Genomic DNA, 27322 nt, shown 5'->3' with positions numbered 1-27322 from the left:
TAAAAAACTGATTGTTGAGACACTCCTGCAGTTACACTTTCAAGCAGTTTCAAGCACTTTGTCCCAACTTGAAGCACTTTTCAAAACCTTGAAAACACAGCATTAAAATTCAAACAGACATTCAGTGCAGGCAAGGAAGGAGGAAGGAAATGCCATTGTTTGGTAACAATGAATACTTCCTGAAGATGAAGGGACCTTTGTCGTCATGGTTGCTGACCACAGAGCAGTCTGACATTTTATTGACTCCTTCCATGTGTGGAGCTCTATGGTGACAATTCCTTCGCCTTTCTTCTGCTGGTTCCAGTTTTTCCCACAGGATATGAATGCACCACAAACTCAAAGGCATCTTCTCAAAACATTCATGTATTCCACAAAATCCACGATGAATGAAGTTCAGTGCTTTGTTCTTGCAGATGTGCCTTGACTCAGCTGGTCCTCAGTGCTCGGAGACAACACTCTGCACCACGTGGATCATCTCACAAGTCTCCAAGTCCTCAGGCCTCTTTGGGATTTGAACGTCCCAATCACGCTACAACATCAAAACCACATAGCCAGTAGAGTTAAAGTAACATTTGTCCCACTGAGTCAAATCCAATGTACAGACAACAGCATTTATTTATGGTTGTGATCTCAGGCTCTGACGGATTTTTGATAAAAGTTTAAGCAGCTTTCATATGTGAAATACCTTATTTCCACATAAGAAACAAGAAATCACAATATTGAAAGATACGAATGATGTCCAACAGGAGAAAAACAAAGAATCAAATAACCGTTGACACACACAGCTGCCAGGTTTCAGGAGGTCAAATTTGTTGTAAATTCACAGTTTTAAGAACTAACTGACTCTGAGTTAACATGATTTTCTGTGAGTGGGACTGACCAGTGAGTGGGGCATTGGCTCTTTATGGAAATACGTTCGGCAGGCATGTGGATGACAATGGACGATGAACCAGAACACAGCGAACAGGAGACCCGCCGTGATGAGGACAGTGACGGTCACGGTGGTCGGCCTCCTCCACGCCGCATCTGGACCTGCAAGTAAATCATGAGAAAAGTTTCCGCCATCATTCCTTTTTGAATCCAGAGTTTTCCTTTAAATCCTTTCATTCATTACAAGGCGTATGTAAACTGGATCGTTACAGAATTTTAAAGGTTGTTTCTTATTTGTTACTTGCTGAGTGAAAACGACCTTTTGTTGGGAATAAGCTTGATTTGGACCAACATTTTACATCACACTGGTGATGTAAACAGACATTTTGGAAAGTGAGAAGGAATGGAGGAATATTTTGGAAAGAACGAGAAGCAAGAGGACATTTTGTGAAAGTTTGGACATTTCAGGAAAGTAACATCATGGGACATATTGTTTTTGAGGGTGAGGACAGTTTTGTCGTGACACATAGTATGTCAGTAAAGGTTAAAAGTAAGTGTGTGTCTGTATTCCACGTTGTGGGGACATAGATTTCTGTACACAGTTACATTGTGGGGACCCACTTTCCTTATGGGGACAAAATGTAGGTCCCCATAATGCAAATCATTACATTTTAGGATGAAGACTGGTGTTAAGGTTCTGGTAAGGTTAGGGTTAGGCAAGTAGAGGTTTTGGTTATGGTTATGTGTGTGTGTGTGTGTGTGTGTGTGTGTGTGTGTGTGTGTGTGTGTGTGTGTGTGTGTGTGTGTGTGTGTTTGCCTGTACACCTGTACCTGTGATGGACACACACTGGGTGTCAGTGCTGCTGCTGTGGAGCTGTTTGTCCAGGACAGTCTGAGCTCTGACGCAGTACACAGCTCCTTCCTGCAGGGCAGCGACATGCAGCATCGTCTGTTCAGCTGGCATTGAGTACACAGCAGCCTGAAAGAGAGTGCAACACAAGTGTCTTTTTCAATAAATGAAGAAGAGAAGAAAAGATAAAGGATGTGAGGAAAAGGCAGGCAAGAAACAAATGCACAAAATGAAACGAGAAAAAAGAAGGAAAGACGGATAAAGGAGAAGGGTAAAGAAGAGGAAGAAGAGGAGATATTGAGAAAAAGGAAAAGACAGGAAACATACCAATGGGACAAGAAAGATAAGATATAATAAGAAATACAAGAAATGGTTCAAAAATGAGAAAAAGAAGATGTGAAGTAAACAATGACCTGCTGCTCGTCGTCTCTCCTCCACACCATTACGCTGACGACAGCAGTGAGAGGAAGCTTGCTGAAGGTCACCTGAAGGGCGTTGCCCGCAGACGTCACCACCATCTCTGGTGCCGTTAGGACCGCTGCCAGCAAGAAATTCACACATCAGCTTGCCGTACAGGCCATCTCATCATTTTTCTTTTTTCCAATGTTTAGTTTCACAGCTGTTTCTGCAGGAAAAACCTGCTGCTGTCAGCGTCTTACTGTCTCTGCGGTTGAAAGGTGGGCTGAGTTTGGTCCAGGGCGACAGCTGGGACCCGCACTGCGCTCTGACGTGGAGGTTGTAGTCGGAGTCGGAGCCCAGGTCAAACGTCAGGTCACAGTGGGTGTGAGGAGTCTGCCAGCACTCGAGAGCATCCACCCAGCTGCCGTTCAGGACTGTCAACTCAAATTCCCTGAAGGGTAAAGAGAGACGCAGAGAGCTCTCGTCTTATGTTTCTTTATCATGAGTGTTTTTTGTTTCATGGTCTTTCAGTAGCAGATGTCCTCTCATGAGAGAACAACTGGTTGTGGAACTGGTGTTGCAAGCTGAAACTAATTTAAAACCATGTGCACACATCTGTGTCCGCAGTTGTGACTCTGGCTGCAATTATTACCCAAACTCCGATACCACAGCCTGCAAACCTTCACCAGCTGTCTTTTTGTTCTCTCAGGTGTTTTCAAGCAGAACTCTGCAGTTATTAAGAATCAAATTAAGTGTAAAGATCAGTCATCGTGTCAGTCTGCTGACAGGTGGAGGCTACCTGTCAGCAGACTGCCTGATGCTACAGTTCGCTGCTCTGACCACGACAGATCCACCATCTTAAGGTTTATGTTACCAAACTTAAATTGCAGGTATTGTTCAATCTCACAAAAACCCCATTTATGTTCAACTGTCCCAAAACTTTCCAGATATGTCATGTTGCACTGAATGTTGGGAAAAGTGTGTTAAATAACCCATCCATCTTCTTCAACCTATCCAGGATGGGGTTGTGCTGGTGGTAGGTTAAGCAGGGTACCAGACGTCCCTCCAGCTTCTTCTGGGTGATCTTGATGTGGTCCTAGGCCACATCTAATTCTTGCAGCAAGTTCCGGGTCTGCTCCTTGGTCTCTTCCTAGTTTGATGTACCTGGAAAAACTCCAAAAGAAGGCGCCCAGGAGGATCCTGATCAGACACCTGAATCACTTCTTTTGGTCTCTACCCACAGCCCATGACCATGAGGCTTGGAACGTAGATCGACCGTGGAAAGCTTTGCCTTCCGGCTCAGCTCCCTCTTCACCATAATGGTCCAGTACACAGTGCCTACATCTGACACAGCATCAGTCCACCTGTTCATCTCAGAGCATCTTACTGTCTCTTGTGATCAAGATCCCAACAAACTAAACTCATTTGCTTGGGTGGCGATTCACTCCCAAACCCGGAGGGACCAATCCAGTTTCTGACAGACAACCACGGCCTCAGATTTGGAGGTGCTGCAAGCTGTCCTATTGCCTGATGAAGATCATGGCCTGATGAAGCCAACAGAACCACATCATCTGCAAAAGCACATGCAATTCTGAGGTTGACAAACCAGAATCTCTGCGGGCTGCACCTTGAAATCTTGCCCATGAATCTCACAAACAGGATCACTGACAAAATGCATCCTTGGCAGAGTCCAACACCCACTGAAAACATGTTCCACTTTGTGCCAAGAATTCAGGCGGCATATTCTGTTTAGTAATGCAAAAAATAGTCCCAACAAAAGGATATAGAACATCCAGTACATGTGGTGGTTTCAACATATGGAACAGTGAGAAAACAGGTTCACTGCGCTTTCCGAGCCGACAGCCATGCTAGCAGCTCTGTGAGGCTGTGTTTAGGGTCAGTTATAATGTTTATATAGGATCAGATATAATGTTTACTGTGTTCACCATCTAAGCTTAATGTGTTAACACTTGCTAATTAGAACTAAGCACAGAGTTAAGGCCACTAAAAAGTTGAGGATCACATTTCATCGGGATTTCATAGATATTCTGATAAAAACAGAAACATCAGTGTCACTAGAGGAAATGCCAGAAGATCAGCAAAGTCAGGAGGAATAACTGTGGAGGGATCATGAGTGTCTGTAGAGCAGTGGACCGACTGACAGACGACGTACCTTCAGCAGAGCCAGAGTGTTTTTAAGACTTCAAAACAGCCACAGGAATGTTCCTGAGACTTAATTAAATCTTCTCCTCGGTGATTGAGAGCTGTCAGCTTTCACATATTTCACCCTCTGACATAGCTGCACTGTCAACCCTTCCCTGAACAAAGCTTTCATTGTAGTCAAAGAAGTACAATGAGTACTGTAACTGCAAATACAAACACAATCAGCAAACAAGTCTGAATCTATTGATAGTTTGTCCTTTAGCTAAAACGAAAGGAAAAGAAAAAAAATCACTGATTCCAGCTTCTGAAATGTGAATATTTTCTTTTCTCAGTCCTCTGTGAAATCAAGCTGAATATATTTATATTTTGGACTGTCAAATAAATCATACTGTGTGATACGCTTTGTACATACATTATACACAAATTAAAAGGATATGTTATTCTACATTCCTTGATATTTTCTCTCTGGCAGCAAGTCCCATGTAAAAAAATTAATAAATCTAAGAACACGTTAGTCCATTGATCAGTGCTTTCTGACTTCCTGTCTGTGGCTCTCAGCTCCAAGCCCATTACCTCCTACTTTAACACACCTGTGGGACTGAGTCAAAATAAACTACGTCTTGAAAAGAAAAGAAAAGAAAAGAAAAGAAAAGAAAAGAAAAGAAAAGAAAAGAAAAACTCAGTTTTTGCACTGTCTGACTTACCCCTGGAACTGAACCGAGTAAAGGATTGCAGTGTTGCACGGAGCCTGCAGTGGGCGCCACTTCAGAACGTGTCTCATGTCAACAGACTCCATGGTAACTCTGCTGGGAGCTGGCAGCGTCCAAACATCTGTCGTCACAGTGAGTTCACGTTTTAATCTTATCTCAGACATCAGCTGATAGAGAGACAGGAGGTTCTGCCCATAGGACCCCAGTTTAGTACAGTCAGGCGGGCTCTGTGGCTGTTTTCAGTCTTTATGCTAAGCTAACCAGCTGCTTATCTTCATATCTACTATGTAGACATCAGAGTGAAATCAACTTGAACATCTAACTCTCAGCAAGCCCACATCAAGAAGGTCCTGGGTTCGATTCCCAGCAGGGGAAATCTGCCTGTTCTCCCTCTATTTGTTTCATTAAGACCCCTACATCCGTCTACACGGGTTAAACGCAGAGGACGAGTTTCTCCTACAGCGATTGGTAAACGATCATTCAGAAATATTAACTGTGTAGTTAGAGGTCAGGTATCTTGTCCATTAGAAGGAAATGGATAAACATTTGACTCGTGTTAAAGCGTTTTGTTGACCCAGACCTCCTCGATTGTAACCATCCTGTTGTTTTAGGTTCTGGCCACCAGTTTGAGCTATTTCAACATTATTTCTGATAAATTCTGTTTTGTTATTTTATCATATGATTGCGATACCCTGTGATCCTGACTGAAGAAGCCAGTCACAGCAGTGACAACTGTGATGCTTTGTTTTTACTGAAAGTTATTGAATCTTTCAGTTTTTATTAGCAGTTTTCTCATCAGGTTCATCTTTAGCAGTCACTAATGCAAAAAACAGGATTTTAAGCTCTGTGATTGGATGTTCTTGCTGAAATGCACTTTAGGAGTTGTAGTTAACTTCTTTAAGTTTCATGTCCACAGGCTTTTTTTTTTTTTTTTTTGTTATCAAAGAACCAGGTATTTTCTACCATAGTTGTTCTGGTCTATCTGTGTCAGCTGGAAGTGTAAGAGAACTCACGGTTTATGAAGTTCCGGAGAACCATCATCATCACCAGCAGACTCACAGTGTGTCTCAATCTCATGACCAGAGCGTTCATCTCCACAACCAAAGGAGGAAGAATCTGGTCACATCAGGTCCACCATGTTCAAATCCGACCCGTGACCCGCATGGACTGATCCAGAATACAGCATACAGTCCAGAGTACAGTCCAGAGGTCCCTCAAAGAAAACCTGGATAGACCTTTTGTTTTTCACGCAGTGCTCATTCCTGGATCTGTCCCTCAGCTCTTCAAGCGAATAGAAGCCTTAAATCACTGTGAAGATCACGATAATATAATCTCTCAGTTGAAGATCCACCTGGTCCAGAGTTTGAAGCTTCTGTCAGAGTTTATTTCACCCTCTGAACTTTTGGTCCAAACACGTGTGAAGCTGTTTGATGTCTGAACACCAGAAGCCATGAGTGTCACTGCAATCTGGCCCCAATCCGGATGTTGCGGCTGGATGTGGGCTGTAGAGCCGGTCTGACTTGTTGTCAGCTCCCTCGGGGTGTCAGCTGTACTCTACAGGCTAAACTCAGAGCATGCCTGATGAGCTCTGAAGACAGTGTAAGACCTATAGAGCTGCTGGTATGTGGCTGGTAATTAGGCTCTTCCTGTTTTGATGTGTGCAAGGCAGAAAGCAGCTCACCCAAAATAAAGTGAAATTATTCTTGACTCTTTTCATCACGTCAAAAATAGTATTTTTATAGTATTCAGTCATCATCCTGGCCTCTTCTGGATAAACTGGATGGTGATGGCTTTCTGTTTCCTCAGAGGGCAGCACTTTCAAGATAGTTCGCTATTGGTCAGTACTGCGAATTCCAGAGTTCAAGGGGCAACATTGAACGTTCAGCTGGATTAGTTTCGCCTCCTCAAGCGGATCCTCTGATCACATTGAAATTTCAGCCCGTCCTCACCAGAAAAATAACATATAGGTCATCTGTGCAAGTACAACCCTGTCTCCTAAATATCCTGTTTATATACAACTAATTTACATTCATAATTACATTCTGCTGAAACCATAACTGCTGCCTGGATTATGTTCAGGGTCAAGGTTTGTCTGAGTGAATGGAACACATTTATGCACTACACAGGAGTCTCAGGGTGGTGGTCGGGGTGAATGGTGGGTGGACAAAGTACTGTGACACCAGGAATCCAGAATTTACACAGCGGCCTCTAGTGGTCATAGTAATTATGACAGGAGCAGAGGAGGATGTCAGGTGACACAGTATAAAGAGCACGAAAGTCCACAGTGGGGTGGATGGGTGGGTGACAGCTGTTCACATCCCACCTGAAATCGAAAAGTCCTTCTGTTCAACTCATGTTATTGGCTTCTCTAGTTGCTGTGATTGGTCAAGTGAGGTGTTAATTCCACCCTGAGACTCCACAGAGGAACTGGAGACAAGATGGCGCCAGTTTATGTTTGTGGAAAACACAGAGAACGAGCACAGCCTGCTAATGTGAGAGGAGAAAATGTCTTTCTGTGGATTATTTTCATGTTTTAGACCAAAAACCTTCACTGCAGTGGATCTTCTAGACCTCTGTGTGTGTGTGTGTGTGTGTGTGTGTGTGTGTGTGTGTGTGTGTGTGTGTGTGTTTGTCAGCGTTTAATTGATTTATGGATCACTGAGAGATGCTAATCTGTGAGCTGCCTCAATGTTCTTAAAAATGGTTATTCCTCTGCTGTTGGTGTTTATTGAGCTTCCTGTTGTGATTGTATCTTGAAATGGTTTGCATCGATCGATTCACGCGAATCTGAGCTTTCTAACGGTGTTTAATATGAGTGTAAACGTGAACGTAGAATTTGTGTCAATAGAACAACATTAAATTCTCCGTCATTGGGCTGACGAACAGTGTGTGTGTGTGTGTGTGTGTGTGTGTGTGTGTGTGTGTGTGTGTGTGTGTGTGTGTGTGTGTGACACATGGCTGTCAGTCTCATGAGTGGTTGTGTGTTTTTGCTGATGTCATGGTTACTGTGATGGGTGATCTTACATCCTATCCTGTCCTCCTCGAGCTTCTACGTGGTGAAACCGTTAGCAGTTCCCTGTTTTAATTACAGATGTGCAGTAGTTACAGTAATACTGATCTTTGGAACTGTTTCACCATAAATGCATCATGACTCATTGTATGTTTGCATCACGGACTGCGTGACTTGAGTTGAAACTGAACCTGGATCAGGTGTTTACCTGCATACCACGTTACCTGTCAGAGTACTCCAGTCAGCATTCAGGATTATCCAGGATGTGATGTTTACAGCACAACAGTCTGAAATCTCACAACAGCAGATGTCATTTTTCAATACTGTGTGCAACACAAACCACAATGAATCCCACTGCATTTCAGTCCAAAGCATATTTTAAAACCTGGACTTGAGAGACACAACTACAGGAAAAAGAAAAATCTTTTAGAAATGGGTGAACTGAGACGTTCATGAACAGGTTTACTCCTGTCTGAATCTCCATTCACAGCCTCTGGATAAACATGAACAGCATGATATCTTGACTGAAATAAACAGATAAATGGAAACTTTAACAAACAGTTTAATAAGAATGATGGAGAAATAAAATCATTACACAACTCCTGTCAAGAAGCATTTGTAGCCACACTTGACGGTGACAACAACAACTTTATCAACAGTCGTGGTTTTCTGGACGTAACAGAAGAAATAGTTTCAGGGTGGATTTCTACTGTAGCTGCAAAGCGTGTGTCCGGTGTGTCTTATTAGAACTTGTTTAGTAAGAATGAATGTGATGCTTTGTGTACTTTTATTTTACTTTTATTATATATTTGGATCAGTTTGATTCAGCATTTGTTGTGTGTCCCGGAGTGAATGTTGTGGCTCAGTGTGACCATGTTTCTGTCAGACTGATGGGACAGAAAGAGCGTGAGCTTTCAGACTTTGGACTCGTGATCATCAAACATTAACTGTCTCCAATCATAAAGCTATAAAACAGAGAACAGGCCAAACAGCCTGCCAACTGTTTGCTTTTTGTAGCCGTTTGTTTTAGCCTGAAACCTCATTTATCCATTTTAAAATACATTCACACAAGTTCTAGCAGCTGAAACCTTTCCGCTGAAGCCTCAAAAATGATCAAATCAATCTGCAGGAACTGAAAGTCACGGTGGAATAGTTCATCTGAACTGATCCACAGTCTCTTTATAAGAGCAGTTTCAGTGTAACCTGACTCCTGAACTGATTAAAAAAATGGTGTCATTAGTCGACATTATTGCACTCCTGATTCTTTGACTCATCAGCAGGGTTGAAACTGGACTTCCTTATTTGGACGTGAAAGGTTTTAATGTTTATTCACATCCTGCTGCAGAGACTTCTGCTTCTGTCCATGTTCATAAACAGTGAGCTGGTTCATTGACGGAAATACGAGAGGTGAAAAGGTTGCTGGAGTTTCACTTCCCCCCAGTTTACAAATTATTTAATGTGGAGCAACAGAATGAAAGAAATGCTGAACTGGTGTTTGTGTGATCAGATCCCCTCAAGTCTTTATTTCTATTTGCAACATTTATATTTATGCGGAATTATGTACAGAAAAAATGCACAGTGAGTATGGCAGTAGTAGCAGCAGTAGCAGCAGTAGTAGCAGTAGTAGCAGTAGTAGCAGTAGTAGTGAACACTGACAGAACAGAGTGGGATATGTTCTCTATACTCAACTTCTCAAACTCCCGTGTCTACGTCCAATGTATTGTTGTCCCGTCCATCTAGCCTGACCCCCTCCCCCTGGAACCTTAATGTACCACCATACCAAATAACACCACCTCTAACTCTCTCTATGGCCTGCTGGAAACACACCACAACAACAGTGTCCACCACCTGGCAACGCTATGAAAATCATCAGGTGTCCCTCAGTAAGCATCACTTGACCCACATGTCCCAACAACGAACCACGAATCCAAGGTTATTAATGCCTGCCAACCAAGTAATGTCACTGCACAGCCTCTTCATGTCATGCATTCAATTATTTTACTCTATATCTTATATTAAATCAGATTTTATTCCTATATTACATTTTGGTGTGAATCTGTGAGAGCGCTGTTTCGTCTCTTGGTTGTACTTTTTGGACTTTCTGTCATACTGACCCATGACGTTTGGTTCCTGTAGCTTTCGGTGTCGATCAGGGTTATTTAAGGTGTGGCTGAAGACTTGCTGTCATCCTCATCATCATTAATACTGAGGAGAGACGGGGGGGAACTACAGGGAGCGGCGCATTTTATGGCCCCTGGCAGAGTGTAAAGTCCTCCTGTTTCGAGCCTCAGACATCAGATGAACTGGAGCTAACTGAAGGAGAGAGACCAGAGCCTCCAACACCCCGACCAGCGTCAGACGTCAGCCACTGAGGCCTCGTGAGCCTGCTCTCATTACACATTCTGAAGATTGGAAGGCTTCACTGACCTTCTGTGGAAGTTGGATTTCTTCTGAGCGTCTCTGCCGTTTCATCTTAAGAGTTTTCTGGAAAAGTCGCCATCATGTCAACGGCCGTCGAAGCGATTGGGTTCGTCATATGTTTAATCAGCTGGCTGGCCACCGGAGTGGCACTGGCCAACGACTACTGGAAGATTTCCTCTGTGCACGGCGACATCATCATCTCCATTAGAGAATTTCAGAACTTGTGGCACGCCTGTGCCGAGAACAGCGCCGGCATGGCCGAGTGCCGAGACTTTGAATCGATGCTCAACCTCCCCGGTAAGACTGACCAATGAGTTCTGAAACCTTCTGTTTTTAAAGTAGAAGATGCACGGTTGCCCTCTCAGAGTACAAACATCACAAATTTAAGACTTGTAGATGCCTCGACAGAAAACAATCATTTCCCATCAAAGCAAAGACACTCGAAGTCTTTAATGTAGCTTATACATGAAGTGGAAAGATTGTTGAAAGATGCCGAATAAAACAGGATAAAAGGACAGAATGAAGGCAGACAGATACGATAAAACGTAAGTTCGTATTTAATGTCCTTTGACATTTCCTTAGAAAAATGAGTTTAAAACTATTTAATTCTCACTTTTTGATCCTCACTGGATGTTCAGTGGAGCTCTAAACCTGTTGTGCAGAAACTATGCCAGCCTGCCATGTGGCACTATTTCACAAGTCCTCGTCCAAAGGTTTGGTGCATTTTACCGCCCGAAGCTTCCCGCCTAAAAACCAAAAATAAAGATCAGATCCTGTCACCATTTATTACAAACAATTACAACACATAAAACTAGGTCACGGCTATGTAGATTACATATTGCTTTAATAATAGTGAATTTATTAATTTAATGTTTTATTTCCACTTGATGTTTCAGAGAGGACAAGATTATTTTGTGGGCGCCATTTTGAGCCTCGCCCTCCACAGACAGTGAAATGGAGGGAAACTCCTCTCGACTGAACAGAGGCTGCTGTTAGCGTAGCTCCGCTTTCCCTTTGGTTTGTCTTTGTCTGTGTTACGTATATCTGTATTTACTGGGTTTAAATGTGAAAAGTCTGTATGCAGCCAATCAGAAGTGATTTGAATTGTCTTGTTTGGTCGTAGAAATGTTGTCACAGCAGCACTTTTCCCTTCGGTCGTAATGCTACAGTGATATTTTTTCACTCGGTCTGAGGGCATCAAACACACAGACGGCCATCTTGTTCCAGTCATTTGTTGAAGCTCCGTCAAGCTGAAAAATCCTAAAAGTGTTGCGAATCATTTTCCTGAAACTCCTGCAGCCTCACAGATTCTGAAACTTTTGGATGACTTTGTAAAAATCGACGAACCGCTGCATCATTGAAACAAAAGCCTGCGATTGGTCAGAAACGCTAGCTGTGGACAGGAAGTGTGTCACTTGTCTTATATAACTTATCTGATGGAGTCACTGAAGCTGAACGTGTCATTCAGTGTTACCTGCTTTGTCTCTCCTGAAACTCTGACGCTCATAAAGAGGTTTTTATGACCATTAGAGGTCATAACACACACACACACACACACACACACGCACACGCACACGCACACACACACACACACACACACACACACACACACACACTTCCAGTTCCTCCCTTTCCTTTTTCTGTTTTTGTAAAAAAACTTTTATTTCTCAAACTTTTGCTCCGTTATTCTTGAAATCCCATTTTCCCTCCGAGAGCGGCACCAAAGCTGACAGGTTTTGAGGAAGAGCAAGACAATAAACATGATGGCTGTGAAGTTTCTCCACGACCTGAGCAGCAGAGACTCTGATCGTGGGATAGGTCGGATCGATTCATGGTGATGTGATGAGATATGTTCCCTCTGTGCAGTGTACGTGCAGGCGTGTCGCGCTCTGATGATCATCGCCCTGCTGCTCGGCCTCTGCTCCATGATCGTTGCTCTGCTCGGGGTGAAGTGCATCAAGATCGGCTCGGCCAACGACCAATCCAAGGCCAAGCTCGCCTTGGCTGGAGGCCTGATTAGCATCCTGGCCGGTGAGTCCGAGAAAACAAACCCAGTGTCCTGACGAAGGTCTGGCTTTTAAAAGCTCCTTTTATTTTTTAAGCTCAGAACTGAGAGACACACGTCGTTGATTTATTGCTTCTACCTCGCTGCTCTTTTGTGTGACCTTAAGTTACCAACAGTGAAACTGAAAACTTCCTGCAGGTATTTCACATTAAAAGCCTGTTAGAAAAATGGGAAGATTATGCCGGAAGGCATTTTAATTTGAAAACATCAATAGATTTTTTTCGAAATAGAAATAAGATTTTAAGAGTAGCAAAGGAAAATAAAGAAAAATAAAGAAAAACAGAAATATGTGAAAAAAGTCAATAAATATGAAGAATAGGCAAACATGAATCACAGCTTCAATGTACCAGCAGTTTGAGACATCCAAAGAAATACAGCAGTGTTTGTTCATCAATAATGCGAAAACATGGCGGTTTGTGTGCTGCAGGTCTGTGCACTATGACAGCAATTTCCTGGTACGCCAACAGTATCGTGCAGGAGTTCCACGATCCGTACTACGGTGGCGTGAGGTGAGTCGACTCGACACGCATCCGTCAGACGTTTAGACTGATCGAACAGCATTAATGATAAACAGCATGGTTCTTCAAGACGGGACGAGGGCTTATGTGTCGATGTGTGTCGTGCGTGTGCAGGTTGTTTCACTCTGTCATGTGTTTGCAGGTATGAGATCGGCGCTGGCCTCTACATTGGATGGACCGGAGGCCTTCTGGCTTTACTGGGTGGAGGTTTACTCTGCTGTGTCTGCAGGAGGCTGTCACCCCAACAAGGGTACATGAATCTATCATTTCAAAAGGATAAATTCAATTCAATTCAATTCAATATACCTTTATTCGGCCCGCAGGGGGAAATTCCAATTTACAGCAGCACCAGTAAAAGATAGATTAGGATTAAAAACAGCAAGTATATACAAAAGAGTGTAATAAAATAAGCATTATCTTAAATTATGAATTGTATTTGCAGACTGTTATGTACAGGATGGATTGCACAGATTATTGCACATAAAACATTGATGCTCATATTTCTGAAAGTATTTTTGGTCTGTTGTAGTCAGAGGTGTGCTCTGTTGCACCTGTAACCACACCCAACAGTGAGTACACCTGTACACCACTGGAGCTCAGCACAGACTAGATTTTCTGCAGGGTTAAAGGTCCAGCGTGTAGGATTCAGTGCCATCTAGTGGTGAGGGTCCAGATTGCAACCAAATGAATACCTTCACCACCACCTTTAAGAGTGAGAAGGAGACGCTCCTGCTGCCTTCAGTCCCTCAGTCAGTGTTTGGTTTGTCCCTTCTGGGCTACTGTAGAAACATGGCAGTGCAACACAGTGGACTCTGTGGAAGTGTGTGTGATGGAAAGAGCACCATGGTTCTTATTTTCAGGTGATGCTACATGAATGAAAACATAATTCTGATTATTTTATTCCACTTCTGCCAGTAGATTCCCATAAATCCTCCTTTAAGTGCAGCTCAAATGAGGACATGACAGTTCGGTGTGTTATTCGTCAATCCGCTGATGGCTCACGGTCCAGTTTTCCTGTAAACATCACGTCATGTAATCAGTCGACTCAAGCTCAAACAGCGACAGAAGCCGAGAGCAGAGCGACTCGTTTCTATTGGCTGACCCGACGCTCTCAGCTTATTGAAGTCTGCTAATCTGCTTTTGAACTGGACGGTCGTACGACCTCCAGCTGTCAGCAGCCAATCAGAAGAGAGGATTCTGACTGAACAGCGAGCAGGATGCAGACTTTTCGCTGGTGGGAAGTTTTGATACCTGAGACTCAGATAAAACACGGGGCTCGGCCCTCGCTGACAGCCTCTGCATGCTGGCTCAGGTCTAACGTGTCGTTTGGTGGTTTCTAACAGTCGTATTAACCATGTACAGTTTGGGTTTGACGAGTTCGGGTCTGACTTCGTCCCTCTTGTTTTGCAGCGTTTACCCGGCAAAGGGTGCACAGAAGGTCTACAAAGCTGTGTCCGATCCAGACAAGCCCACAGCCTACGTCTGAGCACGCCTGGGCCTGACGGTCCTAACTTAAGATCACAAAGGTTTGACGCCACAGGGGGTCAGCTGTCTGTCTCCAGAAGACGAAGACACGCACGCATGCACGCACGCACGCGCACACACACACACACACACACACACACACACACACACACACACACACACACACACACACACACACACACACCTTTACATGTGCTGCAAACACACCCTGTCCTCCACCTGTCCTTTCCATTCACAGCTAATGATGTTCCTTTTCTGTCCTTTTGGAGTGTTTGCTTATTTTTTTAAAGTGTTTTTGATGTGAAACCTGAAATCTGGATCCTCAGAGATTCATTGATGATTGACGAGTTCATTATTACCTGAATAAACTTTGTATTACATGACAGATGATATTTTGGGTTGTTTTTTTAAGGGGAAGTGTCTGCATCTGTGTTTTGATGCACATATTTCTGCACATTGTGAGTTGTAATTAATGTTTTTTTTTATATTTTATGTATTAATAAACTGGCTGAATAGCTGATGTGTTTAAAGTCTATGAAAACATTTTACAGTAGAATAGTTTCTGTTTTCATCTCTAGTTGAACTATATGACAGCACGATGATGAGTTTTAGCTCTCTGACTTTTGATTGGTCGAATATCAGCCCCTCGTTTCAGCTGTAAGTGTTCGGCAGACGTCACAGAAACATGGACGTCGCTTTATTTTAACTTTATTCTTTACATTGTTGAAAGCCGCAAACACACAACTAATAAATACACAGCAGCTGTGAGCGCACACAGGAAGACTGTCAGGTTTGTTAATGTGACTCATTACAAGCGAACTCATCCTGTGCCGCCTCTCAAACTGGCAAACTGGTGCCACTGGTGGTTGAAAATATAATCCAGTAGAACAATCATGGACGGATTACTTGCAGTGATCAGACTTGCAGTGGCCTCTCATCCGTTTTTCGTTTATTTGGTGTCTCTTTGCATCTTCGTATTGCTGTTTGGTGTCCTGAACCCTGGGGGCACTAGTGTGTGTGTGTGTGTGTGTGTGTGTGTGTGTGTGTGTGTGTGTGTGTGTGTGTGTGTGTGTGTGTGTGTGTTGTAATCTCCTGTGTAATATTGATGATTAATGCACTGCAGGCCAATAATCCACCTGTGTCTGTTTACCTGCTGACAGGCAGAACAGTGGATTAAAGCTCCACAGCATTGCTCTGCCTATGAATAGACACACACACACACACACACACTCACACACACACACACACACACACTGCAGACTGGATAAAACCTGCTGCTCAACCTTCAGGTTGCCTCAGAACGAACTCTGGATATCAAAAGTCTGAACACATCCTCATTTTTCTGACGAACATGGTTCAAACGGAGGCTTTCTGTGGACTCCTGGAGACGTTGTTTCTCTAAATATTCTGTTCCCAGAAAACTCTGGCTTGTGTTGAAGTGAATGAGGACGTCCAAAATGTCTCTGCTGAGATAACAAAGATTTGTTTCCACCACACATTTAGAAACAGGAGGAGACCCGTCGATGTGCTGCTTTCACGTAGTAAATGGTTCATTAAATGTTTCCGACTATGAATTCTCATTTTTTTCAGCGATTTGCAGCCAAACAGACTTTCACTGTAAGTCATTTTTTACATTTCACAGCAGAATTCATCACAAACTTCTTTTTTCTACAGTTTAATTTATTTCATGTTTTTTTTCTATCCAATATCAAAATTGGATCTCATTAACTCAGAAAATCTTTTATCTCTTTTTTAAATAAGGAGAAAATGAGAAACCTAAATGCAGCTAAATGCAGAGTTAAGGCCCGTGGTTCTGGGATCATGTTAGCAGCTCAGGTGTCCACATACTTACCTACATACATCTGCATCCAGGTTCAGGTCGGTGGTTCAGGTCGGTGGTTCAGGTCGGTGGTTCAGGTCGGTGGTTCAGGTCGGTGGTTCAGGTCGGTGTGGGGACGTTGTTTGTGGAATGTTCTCCTCATTTTGTCTCTGATGACGTCTGTCATCTGAATACAGAACGGGGGTGTCTGATCCAGATCGGTGCTTTGGCCCATTCACTGACACAGTGTGCTGTCAGTCACCAGTTTCACCAGCTCAAACCGCTGCAGGCTAATGCAGTAAGTCCTGCCGTCGTGGAGGTTTACGCTCAGTCTCAGTCTCAGAGACGTGTTGATTCACCTGTATGCTCTCAGGGAGGGTTTCTGCCTTTACAGCAGGTACGACACACAAGCAGGGCGCCGGCCAACAGATTCAAACCACTTCCTGATTCAACAAAACAAACTAAAGCTGAAGAGAAGGTGTGAAACCAGCAGCGTGCTTTTTAACTGAACATGTTTCCAGAATGAAGGCAGAGAAAAAAAAACAACCAGACAAGCTTTAAAACAAACATTTCTATCAAAATACGCCCATCGTGCAGAGCTGGAGGAGGATGATCAGTGAGCAGAACGTTTCATGTGTTTCTGTTGTTTGAACGCAGCTTTGTGCTTTCTCTGCACCTCCTCTACCTCCCTCTACCCTCTCTCTCTCACTCTCTCTCTCACTCTCTCTCTCCCCCTCCCTCTCCCTCTCTCTTTCTCCCCCCTCTTTCCCTCTCTCTCTCTCTCTCTCTCTCTCTCTCCCCTCCTTCTCTCACTCTCCCTCTCTCTCTCCCTCTCCCCCTCCCTCCCTCTCACTCTCTCTCTCCCTCTCTCTCCCCCCCTCCCTCTCCCTCTCTCCCCCTTCTCTCTCTCTCCCTCTCTCCCTCTCTCTCCCCCCCCTCCTTCTCTCTCTCTCTCCCTCTCCCTCTCTCTCCCCCTCCCTCTCTCTCTCTCCCTCTCTCTCTCCCCCTCCCTCTCTGTCTCTCTCCCTGTCTCTCTCCCTCCGTCTCTCTCTCCCCCTCCCTCTCTGTCTCCCTCCCTCCGTCTCTCTCTCCCCCTCCCTCTCTGTCTCCCTCCCTCCCCCTCCCCCCTCTCCACCTCCCTCCCTCCCTCCCCCTCTCTCCCTCTCTCTCTCTCCCTCTCTGTCTCCCTCTCCCTCCCTCTCTCCCTCCCTCTCTCTCCCCCTCCCTCCCCCTCTCCCTCTCTCCCTCCCTCTCCCTCCCTCTCTCTCCCTCCCTCTCTCTCCTCTCTCCCCCTCCTCTCTCCCCCTCCTCCTCTCCCTCCCTCCCTCTCCCCCTCTCCCTCCCCCTCCCTCTCTCTCCCCCTCCCTCCCCCTGTCCCTCTCTCCCTCCCTCTCCCTCCCTCTCTCTCCCTCCCTCTCTCTCCTCTCTCTCCCTCCCTCCCTCCCTCCCTCCCTCTCTCTCTCCCTGTCTCTCCCCCTCCTCCTCTCCCTCCCTCCCTCCCTCTCCCCCTCTCCCTCCCCCTCCCTCCCTCCCTCCCTCCCTCCCTCTGTCTAATCTGGCTCTGTTATGCTGACTGAAGGGGAACCAGCTTCAATCCTCTCAGTCGGCTCATTCACAGGAACTCTGCATCCGTCTGTCTGTCTGCTCTGCTTTGAGGAGGACGAGGAGGACGAGGACGAGGGGCGAGCGCTGAGCACTGAGGGTTGGTCAAAGTTCACAGCCGGGTCACCTGATTGGCTGACGTGGCTGAGGGAGGCTGTGACGGACAGCAGGCGTTTACATATAGAGCTTCTCGGACCGCCGCCGCCCTCCGATCTGACAACACACCTCCACCTCTGAGACACAGGTGAGTTTTTCCGATTCGAAAAACGTCTCCACAGATGTGACATGTTTAAGTCCTTTTGTCTGCTTTTTAATCCACCACCATCTTTAAACTCTGAACCAGAAACTTCTGTGGGAAGAAGCTGATTTATGTGTTAGTCAGATTTGCTCACTTCTTTTAAGAAAATGTGATTTTTGAGACTCAGAAACAAACAGAAAGACTTAAAAATGTTGAATTTTCTTTCCAGATCAGAGGATAAAACGTTTGATGTGTTGCTGCTGATGAGCCTGATTCTGGTCAATATAGATAAAACGGAGTTGATTTGATCTGTTCTGCTGTGATTAAACCTTTAAACTGTTGTTTCAGCTTGTCGTGAAACCTTGAACATTGGATCAGTTTTCCAGATTTTCCATGAAATTGACATTTCTCTGATTGTTTTGTCTGTGTGGTTTTCAGTGAGGAGATGTGAAACGTGTCTGAGAAGGTTTTAAAAGGATTAAGAAGCTCAGCAGAGTTAAGTGCGTTCAAGTCTCTCAGTCGTCTCAACTCCATTAACTCAGCCAGTAGAAATCATTTATCCAGACCGTCACCAAAAAACAGAAAGTACGACGTGATCCAGCAGCCCTGAAGTGAGCCTGACTGGAGATGTTCTTCAGGACTGTGGAGCTTCTGGGCTTTGGCTGGACTTCTAGATAATGATTCATGTTTTAATTAAAGGTGAAACGTGAAGGATAAGGCCAGAAATTTAGTTGTGAAAATGAACTGAAATGATCAGCTGTGACTGTCTGTCAAAGACATCTGTGTGTTGTGCTGCAGAGATATGAACTGTTAGCATGCTAACAGCTAGCTGCAGCCGCCCCGTCTGTACCTGAACAGGTGACAGTTTGTTTAATCCTAACAAATGGTTTCATTTTATTGTCCAATCAGTTTAGGGAATTAATGCTTCTTTGCTCGTGTTACAGTTGAAAAAAAATCCTTGTTTACTGTTCAACAGAGTGAACTTTCCTACATCCAGCAGGTTTGTGTCAGGGAGACACAAAAGCAGGATGAGAGCTTCGACTTGGTGTTTGAAGATGTCTCTCGCTTTCTCCATCAGGTGCTGCTGACTCCATCTGCATCAACATGAGCCCAAAAAATGTTGTTTTCAAGAAGATTTGCAAGGACAAGTCGGTGAGTGAAGCTCCTCAGATGAACGTTGTCAGCCAGCAGACCCTCAGCAAAGGTCTGAACTGCTGCAGACGTCCACGATGAGATGAGCAGTCGGCTGTTTGAGCACGGTTATGTTCTTCAGAGTGTACCATGTGGAAGTCCTGTTGCTACGCATGGAAACCAGAGGTAGACATGAAGCTGGACACCACTTCCATGTCTGTGCATCCAGGACTAGAAGCAGGAGGGAAACTCCTCCGTCAAAAGAGCGAAATCCACCTTCCAGATGCTCCAGATGCTCCAAAGCTGTGATTGTTGTTAAGGGTGGGAATGAGGCAGCGGAGGCTCTCTGTAAATGAGACCTGCTCTACATGGAAAGTGTCGTAGAATAACTTTTGCTGTCATTTGGTGCTACATCAATAAAATTCAGTTAAAAAACTGAACCAGCTCGAACCAGCTGGATTTAGCTGACTCTAGAAGTCAAACCTGGCAACCCGTCTGTCACTGCAGCAGAAGGTAGACTGTGAGGAACTCTTCACGGCCTCCACGTGCTCGTTATGATGAGGGCAGATTTCTTCCTGTTTGACAAAAGAAATGCTGTTTGAGCTCATGAGGATCACATTTTATCTGACTCGTAGCCGTTGTTTTGAAGCGTCTGCTGCTCGCGCTGGTCCGACGCCGCAGAGGACGAGGAGCTCAGACACGGCCGATCAGTAAATGTTGGTCTTTCAATGACATTTTCCGTCTCACTGCATTTAATTCTGTAAAGCGGATCAGCTGCTCGTCCGGCCGATCCTGACGAGGTCGGCACAAAGTCACGACAGCGTGAGCCGAACTGAGCTTGATGTCACGTTACAGGTGATGTCTGAGCAGATGTTTAGTGTTTGAGCTGATGTTCATGTGGATTCGATGCAGGGATCAGTTTACAGGCTTCTGCTCAGAAGATGGTTCCACTGATATAAAATGAATGAACAGAGAAAACTGACTTTATCAGAGCTCCTCTGAGGCATTGAATCAGCAGATCTGACTTCATGGTAACATTGAAAACATTTTAAAAACCTCTCTCTGCCGTCGCGATGCTGCAGACTTTCACCGTCTCTCCTCTTCTGCTGCAGGTTGGAGTCTACATGGGGAAAAGAGACTTTGTCGACCGTATTGACTCTGTGGATCCAGTGGGTGAGTTCACCTCCTGAAAACATCCACCAACAGCTTGTTTCAGATGGAGGGCGGGAAGTGATTTTCTGCTCAGGAAGCGTGATAACACACGCTGACAAAGCTGATTTTTTATTGTTTGCGGTTGTTCAAATTGATCAAACTGAGAAACCACAAGGAGCTTTTATCGAGTACCAAAAGTTTATGATCACAAGGGTGAGAAATGCAGGAAATTGAAGGAAAACGCCAGAAAAATGTCTTGTTAACCGTCTGAGGTCAGGAGGAGCCGAGTCGCTTTATGGTGGAAACGGTGTAACATTAGCTAATGTTTTAAACCTGTGGTGATGATTTAAAGTCACAGCGACAAACAACACGATAAACACTGGTTAAATCAGCATTAACGGTTTCACATAAGACAGCTGAACGGAAATAACGTACCATCTTGTTTCAAGATGATCCACGTCTTTCGTGGCGTTTCACCGGACCTTTACGAGCGGTAAACCGAGCAAACAACCGTAACGTAAACGTCAACATTCAGCACGGCGTCGCTGAACGTTTGTTTGAGTCACATCCAACATTCTGCTTTTCTGTTTACACCTTTGATGACCAACCACATTCTGGGAGGGTCAGGTAAAATCCCAGAGGCTCCCAGTGAGGCACCAGAAATGTGACTTTATCGCCACCTACTGGCCCGACACGTTCCTTTGAGCGTTTGGAAATGTTTTTGTCTGTATTTAACCTGTGGTCAAAGTTTACAAAGTTTCTTTTATTTTCAGCGCTTAAAGAGCTTTGATCTTTTCTCTTTACCACTAGATGGCGTCATCATCATTGATCCTGAGGCTCTGCAGGGGAGGAAAGGTCAGCACACACACACACACACACACACACACACACACACACACACACACACACACACACACACACCTCATTAAGGTTCCATTCTTTCACCTCATACATACATACATCGTACACGCTGAGGATGGACAGGTGTCCTGGACAGGTGTCCTGAATGACACCTGATGCTCACCGTCATGCCGTCTGTCCTCTGTCCTCCAGCGTTCGTCACCCTGTCTTGCACCTTTCGCTACGGCAGAGATGACATGGATGTGATGGGAATCGCCTTCCGCCGGGAGCTGTACCTGTCAACCCGCCAGGTGTACCCGCCTCTGCAGGACCGCGAGAAGGGAATCCACACCAAGATACAGGCCAAACTGCTGCGCAAGCTGGGAGACAACGCCTACCCGTTCTTCTTCGAGGTGAGACGCTGATTGGCCAGCAAGCAGAAATCCTCCAATCAGCCTCCAAAGTAAGTAAACTCTGATCTGCTGACTGCCCGTGTGTTTCAGTTTCCTGACAACCTGCCTTGCTCAGTGGCTCTCCAGCCAGCACCCCATGATGTCGGCAAGGTAAGATCCAGACTGAGGACTCAAAGCGGTGCTGATGGGGCGAACACGTCACAGGATGCTGACGCCTCTCCTCTCTCCTCCTGTAGCAATGTGCTGTGGAGTTTGAGATCAAAGTGTTCAGCGCTGAGAGCCAGGACGCAAAAATACGCAAAAGGTGAGTCTCTGCTCACCTGTGCAGGTGATACACGATCGGAAGAGAGGTGCAGGGTGGCACCGAAACGACGCCGAGTCAGTATGAGGAAACAGTCTGAGCCAGACTTTGTGTTCATTTTCTCTGCTTTGTCCAACAGGAGCACCGTGAAGCTGATGATCAGGAAGGTTCAATATGCTCCAGAGAGCGAGGGAGTGGCGCCCTCTGTTGAAACCAGCAGGGACTTCGTCATGTCGGATAAACCGCTTCATGTCAAGGCCAGTCTGGACAAAGAGGTGGGCTCCTTCACATCGTGAGCTTCACAGACACTGAAAAGAGGCGTTTTATTTCAGTGCACATCAGTACTTTCTGTAAACCAGCTGTGTTCTTCACGTGATAACTCCTCACAGCTGCTTCTGAAATGACAACAGCCACTGCTTTCTGCCTTTTACATCCTTTGACATCAGTTTTTACGTAATCTGTTCCTGCCTCCATTGAAAGGACAAACATATGAGAAGCTAATCTGTTGCTCACGTCCTCTGACCGCTGATGCTGTTTTCAGATATACTACCACGGCGAGCCCATCAAAGTGCACGTCAGCGTCACGAACAGCTCCAACAAAAACGTCAAGAACATCGTCGTCTCTGGTAAACACGACGTTCATTTCGTTTTCATTGTTGGAGGAAGGACATGCAAACACACACGCGCACACACACACACACACACACACACACACACACACACACACACACACTCCTCTGTGACTCCTCTTGTCGTCCTCAGTGGATCAGGTCGCCACGGTGGTGCTGTACTCCAATGACAGCTACGTCAAGTGTGTGGCCATCGAGGAGCCCGGGTATGTGCTTTTCAACATCAGTGCCCCTTCTGTTCTGGACCGTTCACTTTTCACTGGGATTACAGGATAAACTGGTTTAAACCAAGAAATGGGTTAGGTGTTGGTGTAGCTCTTGGTTGCTTTTTTGTGCTGTTTAATGTCTATCTCTGTCTCCGTGTCCCAGGGACTCTGTGTCTCCGGGAGCGTCCCTGCAGAAGGACTACACGCTGCTGCCTCTGCTGGCCTACAACAGGGAGAGGCGCGGCATCGCTCTGGACGGCAAACTGAAGCATGAAGACACCAATCTGGCCTCGTCCAGCATGTGAGCGACCATCAGAGACGCAGCCGCCTCCTCAGTGCGACTCACGCGTGGCGATTTGACTCGTTTTAATCGTCTTCTCTTTCAGCATCAAGGAAGGTGTGCTGAAGGAAGTTTTGGGAATCATGGTTTCATACAGAGTCATGGTGAAGCTCATCATCGGAGGGTGAGTCGGTCTATCAGCTGTCACGTAACCACGGACATGTTGAAACTTTACGTTTAAGTTTTCAGTTTTATGCTGTGACAGTGCTGTGGTTAAAGTCTGGTTAGTGTTGGCACAAACACCAAATTGTTAGCGTCATGAAAAGCAATGCTCTCCAGAGACGTGCTTTGACGAGCGTCACACAGCGTTCACACCACCACTATCACATCCTCCATGAGAGACTCATACACCTGTACCGCTCATCTGAACTACGTCACTTCATTCTGCCCGCTGGGCTGGATGTTTCTCTCAGGAGTTGGTAGAGACCAAAAACAGACTGACACTGATCCGGCAACACAAACACGTCTCCAAATCAACGATCGTGTTGTCTGAACTGCTGGATGTGGAAATAAATAACTCCTGCTGCCCCTAAATCACCAAAGAAATCAGTACTTACAGGTTTAACTAAGATTTTCTTATTATTAACTTGTTATATCTTGTTGCATAAACTCGTCTTATTTTGGGTGGACCTTGAACTCACCGCCTCCTGACTGCTGCAGGATTTCAAATGTTTGCTGTGTGTTCGTTTGTGTTCATCAAACTGTTCAAAATCGCTTCCTATTTCTCTTCTTGGTCTCTGCTACGCTCACAGGATTATGGGATCAAGGTGGGTCGATGTCTGTTCACTTTGAGTGTGTGTGTGTGTGTGTGTGTGTGTGTGTGTGTGTGTGTGTGTGTGTGTGTGTGATGTGCCATCCCATTACTTTTAGCACAAAATGACAGAAAGTAGTTCAGCAGAGATGTTTTCCTTCCTGCCTCTGAGAGGTCTTTACTACAGAAAACAAACATGGCCGCCTCGAGTCTCTTCCTCCACCTTTAAAATGACAGTGAGATATTATTTTAAACCTTTCGAAGCTTTTAATCTTTTTTTCACATATTTATCAAGGTGAACTCTTTGTTGAACATGTTTTGTTCATATGATAATTAGCTGACGTGAGAGACGTTAGTTTGGGTTTGTGTTTGTGTTGCAGTGAGGTCGGCCTGGAAGTTCCCTTCAAACTCATGCATCCTAAACCTGATGCAGGTAAGGAAACACACATTTCACTCTGCGTGTGTGTGTGTGTGTGTGTGTGTGTATGTGTGTTACTCCATTTCTTCATGTGTGTAACGGACAGATGACCGTCAGTCTGAATCTGAACCTTTTGGTGTTTCTGTTTTATTTTGCTGCTGACAGTGAAGGAGAGGTAAGAGGCTTCCAAACCAAAAAGAAAGAAAGAAAATCCTTTGAATGTGTTCTAATCTCGTTTGCCTGTGAAACGAGCATCAGGCCTGTGGAGTTCTGGATGAATGAATGAATGAATGAATGAATGAATGAATGAATGAATGAATGAATGAATGAATGACTGTTTCATTGTGGCCGGTCGTCCTGTTGAGAGACGATCAGGCTTCTTCAGTCCAAACCGTCTGGTGGGGAGTCCCGGCCATTTATCCTCTTGCTGGATCGTTCACACTTTGAGAGTCGTTGAGGTCACACGCAGCCATCTTTAGGGTCATTAGGGTCGCGTGAGTCATGGTGTGAATGGGTGTTTAGCCTCCTGGGCAGGGATTCAAAGATTTGAAAAGCTTCTCATGTCAAACTGGAACTGGAACAGCTTTGAGATCTCTCCCACGGCGGCTTAACACCCACTCACACCATCACTCATGTGACCCCAATGACTCACATGATGATCTCAAGGTGTGAACGATCCGGCTAGAGGATCAATGCTTGGGTCTCCCCACAGTCAGTTAGAACTGAAGAAGCCTCCTGGATGAGAGGAGAAACATCTTCTAAACCTCAAAAAAGTCCAGGTTCCTTTGAAAGCAGTTAGAAGAACCATGACCTGGACGAATGGGAAGATTCAGACAATTCTGTATTCCCATTTTCAAGATGTCCTACATGGACATGACGTTACATAACAAAGAAAAACAGGACTCTTCTGGACTGAGGCATCATGTCCGTTTGGTCTCTGCTGCTGTTGACAGTCAGAGGTGTGAATTTCAAAATGTGTCACAGTTGAATTGATGAACAGAACGCGGTGCTGTAGCTGCTGAATTCATCCAAAAACTGACCCAGACTGTGAAATCCCAGCCACCATTAGCAGCACACATGACAGAATGTTTAGCTGGTCGGATGTTGGGAGTCGTGGTCAACAGGAGAAGACAAAACTGGCCAGAAACTGCAGACAAAATGTAAAACAGCATGCTGTGAATTCACCGACGTGATGATTCCCACTACTGTGCCTCCGCCAGCGGCTCACGGCTCTGCTGTGGTGTGTCTGTGTTGTCTGCAGTGAGATAGAGGAGGAGATGGAGTTCCAGGAGTTCAAGCGCTCCTACCTGAAGGGGATGGCCGATGAAGACGACGAAGATGGAAACGTGTCGGGTGGTGACGACATGGCGCCCAAAGAGAAGTAGAGTGACAGCGGCTGGAACAAAGGCAGCTGGGAGTTTGAGTCGCCTCCGAGTTTGTGCTAGAAGTTGATTAATTAAAGGACCGTGTCTGTGATTTAGCATGTTTTAGCGCCACGTAGATGAACTTCACCAAGAACGCAAAGTACCACCATCTTATTTTTTGCTCGGGCTAACATGTTAGCACACCTGATTAAACAAAGAGTCCTTTTAACTCTGCTTTGGTCTCCACCACCTCCTGAGGACAGTTTCTGTCTCTTAAGCTGCTCGATGCTCCACGTTCTTCACCGGCAGGTTTGATGAGTTCACATGTGCTTTAAGTGTCTGTACAGCCGCGAGGACTGCGCCTGCTGACTAACACCCACACTGCAGCAGCTAAGCTTCAGGAAGTAATATTGTGGTTGGAAGCTAATAGTAGCAACAACATTTCACACTGCAGCTAAATCTGATTCCCACATGACTTCTTTTTGCTAGTATTTGCAAGCTAACATGCGAAACCACTGATCTGGTCCTTGAGTAGAGTAAGGGATTCCTTGTAATCTGTACACATATTTTTGCTTCTTTTGGTAACACAGCTGCTGATTCTTTAGATTTGAAGTAACATCACTGCTCATCTGTCCAGTCACAACAAATGGACTGTGTGAAGCAGAAGGATGCAAAGACGGTGGTTTAGTCAGGCTGAAGTTCAATAGTGTTTGAGTGTTATGAAGATCTGCAAACTCTCATAAACAATGTGGGAATCAGTTGCTTTAATTGTAACTACAGAACTCGGCTGACTCGTCTGTTGTGTCTCTGACAGTAAATCTGCTGCCGATGTCTTCAGATTTACTGCAGCAGCATTTACGTAGAAGGCTAAACTTCATTTAGAGGAGATGTGATGCTCCATGTGACTGTGCAGCTTGACAATAAACGTTGATTGATCCGTCCTTCGTCAGCTGCTCTTTCTTGGTGTAATGTTGTTTCTCAGGCTGCAGGTCGTGGCTCCCTCTTGGGTTCACTTGATATTCAGAGGGTTTTGACAACATGTGTACTGATACTTCTCTGTCATGCTTTATACATCTATAAATCTATAGGATTACCTTGTGTAAATTTACACAGTAGTTCTAGGAAATTCTTGCAATGTTTAACTTTAAAATGGTCTTATACAAGCTGAATTATGGAAAAACAAAAAAGCCAGTTATGAGTCAATCACAAGCCTCCGGAGATCATTTTTAATTTCAGACAAAAACTACAATGTACAGAAAACTGAGGCACAAACAGATGTGACACGAAAGTACATGAACACCTCAGCTGAAGATGACGTCTGATCCCTCTGAGGCCGCGTTTCTTCAGTCTCATCAGTTTACAGATTTTACGATTTCGATATTTAGTACGTCATGATGAAAAAAACTCACCTTTAAACATCTTAACGTGAAGTCTAATGATTCCTCTTGTTCCCTGTGCAGTCCTGTTCATTATCATCATTCATTATTTACTGACATACTCCACTGGCTCATTTCTTCATGTTTGTTCCACAAAACAAGATTTTTGGACCCAAATTCAACCTGTTTCAACTGTTTAAATCCTGCAGTCTTGCAGTTTCACTTTTAGCTCATTTTATGGAGAATTTAAC

The 27322-nt window shown here is 44.9% G+C and overlaps 4 protein-coding genes across 5 annotated transcripts in view; 3 read left to right on the top strand and 1 right to left on the bottom strand.

Annotated features, from left to right (window-relative positions):
- LOC139338735 (zinc finger protein 91-like) overlaps positions 1 to 27322 on the top strand; it is a 299694-nt gene that overhangs the window by 190243 nt on the left and 82129 nt on the right.
- Positions 437 to 6084, bottom strand: crfb16 (cytokine receptor family member B16). Its single transcript, XM_070973936.1, has 7 exons — positions 6006 to 6084; positions 4987 to 5113; positions 2380 to 2570; positions 2134 to 2258; positions 1702 to 1849; positions 881 to 1032; positions 437 to 529 (listed from the first exon to the last, which is right to left on the bottom strand). Exons 1-7 carry the CDS (start codon positions 6082 to 6084, stop codon positions 437 to 439), a joined length of 915 nt encoding a protein of 304 aa, XP_070830037.1.
- On the top strand, positions 10504 to 14492 carry cldn15la (claudin 15-like a). Its single transcript, XM_070973312.1, has 5 exons — positions 10504 to 10720; positions 12290 to 12454; positions 12916 to 12997; positions 13149 to 13256; positions 14417 to 14492. Exons 1-5 carry the CDS (start codon positions 10504 to 10506, stop codon positions 14490 to 14492), a joined length of 648 nt encoding a protein of 215 aa, XP_070829413.1.
- Positions 17955 to 26000, top strand: saga (S-antigen; retina and pineal gland (arrestin) a). Of its 2 annotated transcripts, XM_070973698.1 has the most exons (16): positions 17956 to 18156; positions 19229 to 19302; positions 20394 to 20454; positions 21244 to 21288; positions 21487 to 21686; positions 21777 to 21836; positions 21923 to 21990; positions 22127 to 22262; positions 22529 to 22613; positions 22750 to 22822; positions 22986 to 23123; positions 23209 to 23286; positions 23915 to 23929; positions 24294 to 24346; positions 24497 to 24506; positions 25593 to 26000. In XM_070973698.1, the coding sequence occupies exons 2-16, from the start codon at positions 19255 to 19257 to the stop codon at positions 25714 to 25716; spliced, it is 1194 nt and encodes a 397-aa protein (XP_070829799.1). In that variant the 5' UTR covers positions 17956 to 18156; positions 19229 to 19254; the 3' UTR covers positions 25717 to 26000. The 2 variants fall into 2 exon arrangements, with proteins under 2 accessions (XP_070829798.1, XP_070829799.1); XM_070973697.1 differs by lacking the exon at positions 23915 to 23929 and having other exon boundaries at positions 17955 to 18156; positions 24261 to 24346.

Source organism: Chaetodon trifascialis, chromosome 11 (genome assembly GCF_039877785.1).
Source record: "Chaetodon trifascialis isolate fChaTrf1 chromosome 11, fChaTrf1.hap1, whole genome shotgun sequence".
NCBI classification, from domain to species: Eukaryota; Metazoa; Chordata; class Actinopteri; order Chaetodontiformes; family Chaetodontidae; genus Chaetodon; species Chaetodon trifascialis.
The sequence above is the reverse complement of the archived record's forward strand: the minus strand, read 5'-3'. Positions and strand labels throughout refer to the sequence as shown.

Coding starts and splice junctions, on each gene's coding strand:
- cldn15la (XM_070973312.1), top strand. CDS start 10,504: ATGTCAACGGCCGTCGAAGCGATTGGGTTCGTCATATGTTTAATCAGC. Junction 12,455..12,915: donor CCTGATTAGCATCCTGGCCG/GTGAGTCCGAGA, acceptor TGTGTGCTGCAG/GTCTGTGCACTATGACAGCA. Junction 12,998..13,148: donor CCGTACTACGGTGGCGTGAG/GTGAGTCGACTC, acceptor ATGTGTTTGCAG/GTATGAGATCGGCGCTGGCC.
- saga (XM_070973697.1), top strand. CDS start 19,255: ATGAGCCCAAAAAATGTTGTTTTCAAGAAGATTTGCAAGGACAAGTCG. Junction 19,303..20,393: donor AGATTTGCAAGGACAAGTCG/GTGAGTGAAGCT, acceptor CTTCTGCTGCAG/GTTGGAGTCTACATGGGGAA. Junction 21,837..21,922: donor CACCCCATGATGTCGGCAAG/GTAAGATCCAGA, acceptor CTCCTCCTGTAG/CAATGTGCTGTGGAGTTTGA.
- crfb16 (XM_070973936.1), bottom strand. CDS start 6,084: ATGAACGCTCTGGTCATGAGATTGAGACACACTGTGAGTCTGCTGGTG. Junction 2,259..2,379: donor ACCTTTCAACCGCAGAGACA/GTAAGACGCTGA, acceptor TCTTGCTGGCAG/CGGTCCTAACGGCACCAGAG. Junction 1,850..2,133: donor GGAGAGACGACGAGCAGCAG/GTCATTGTTTAC, acceptor ACTCTCTTTCAG/GCTGCTGTGTACTCAATGCC.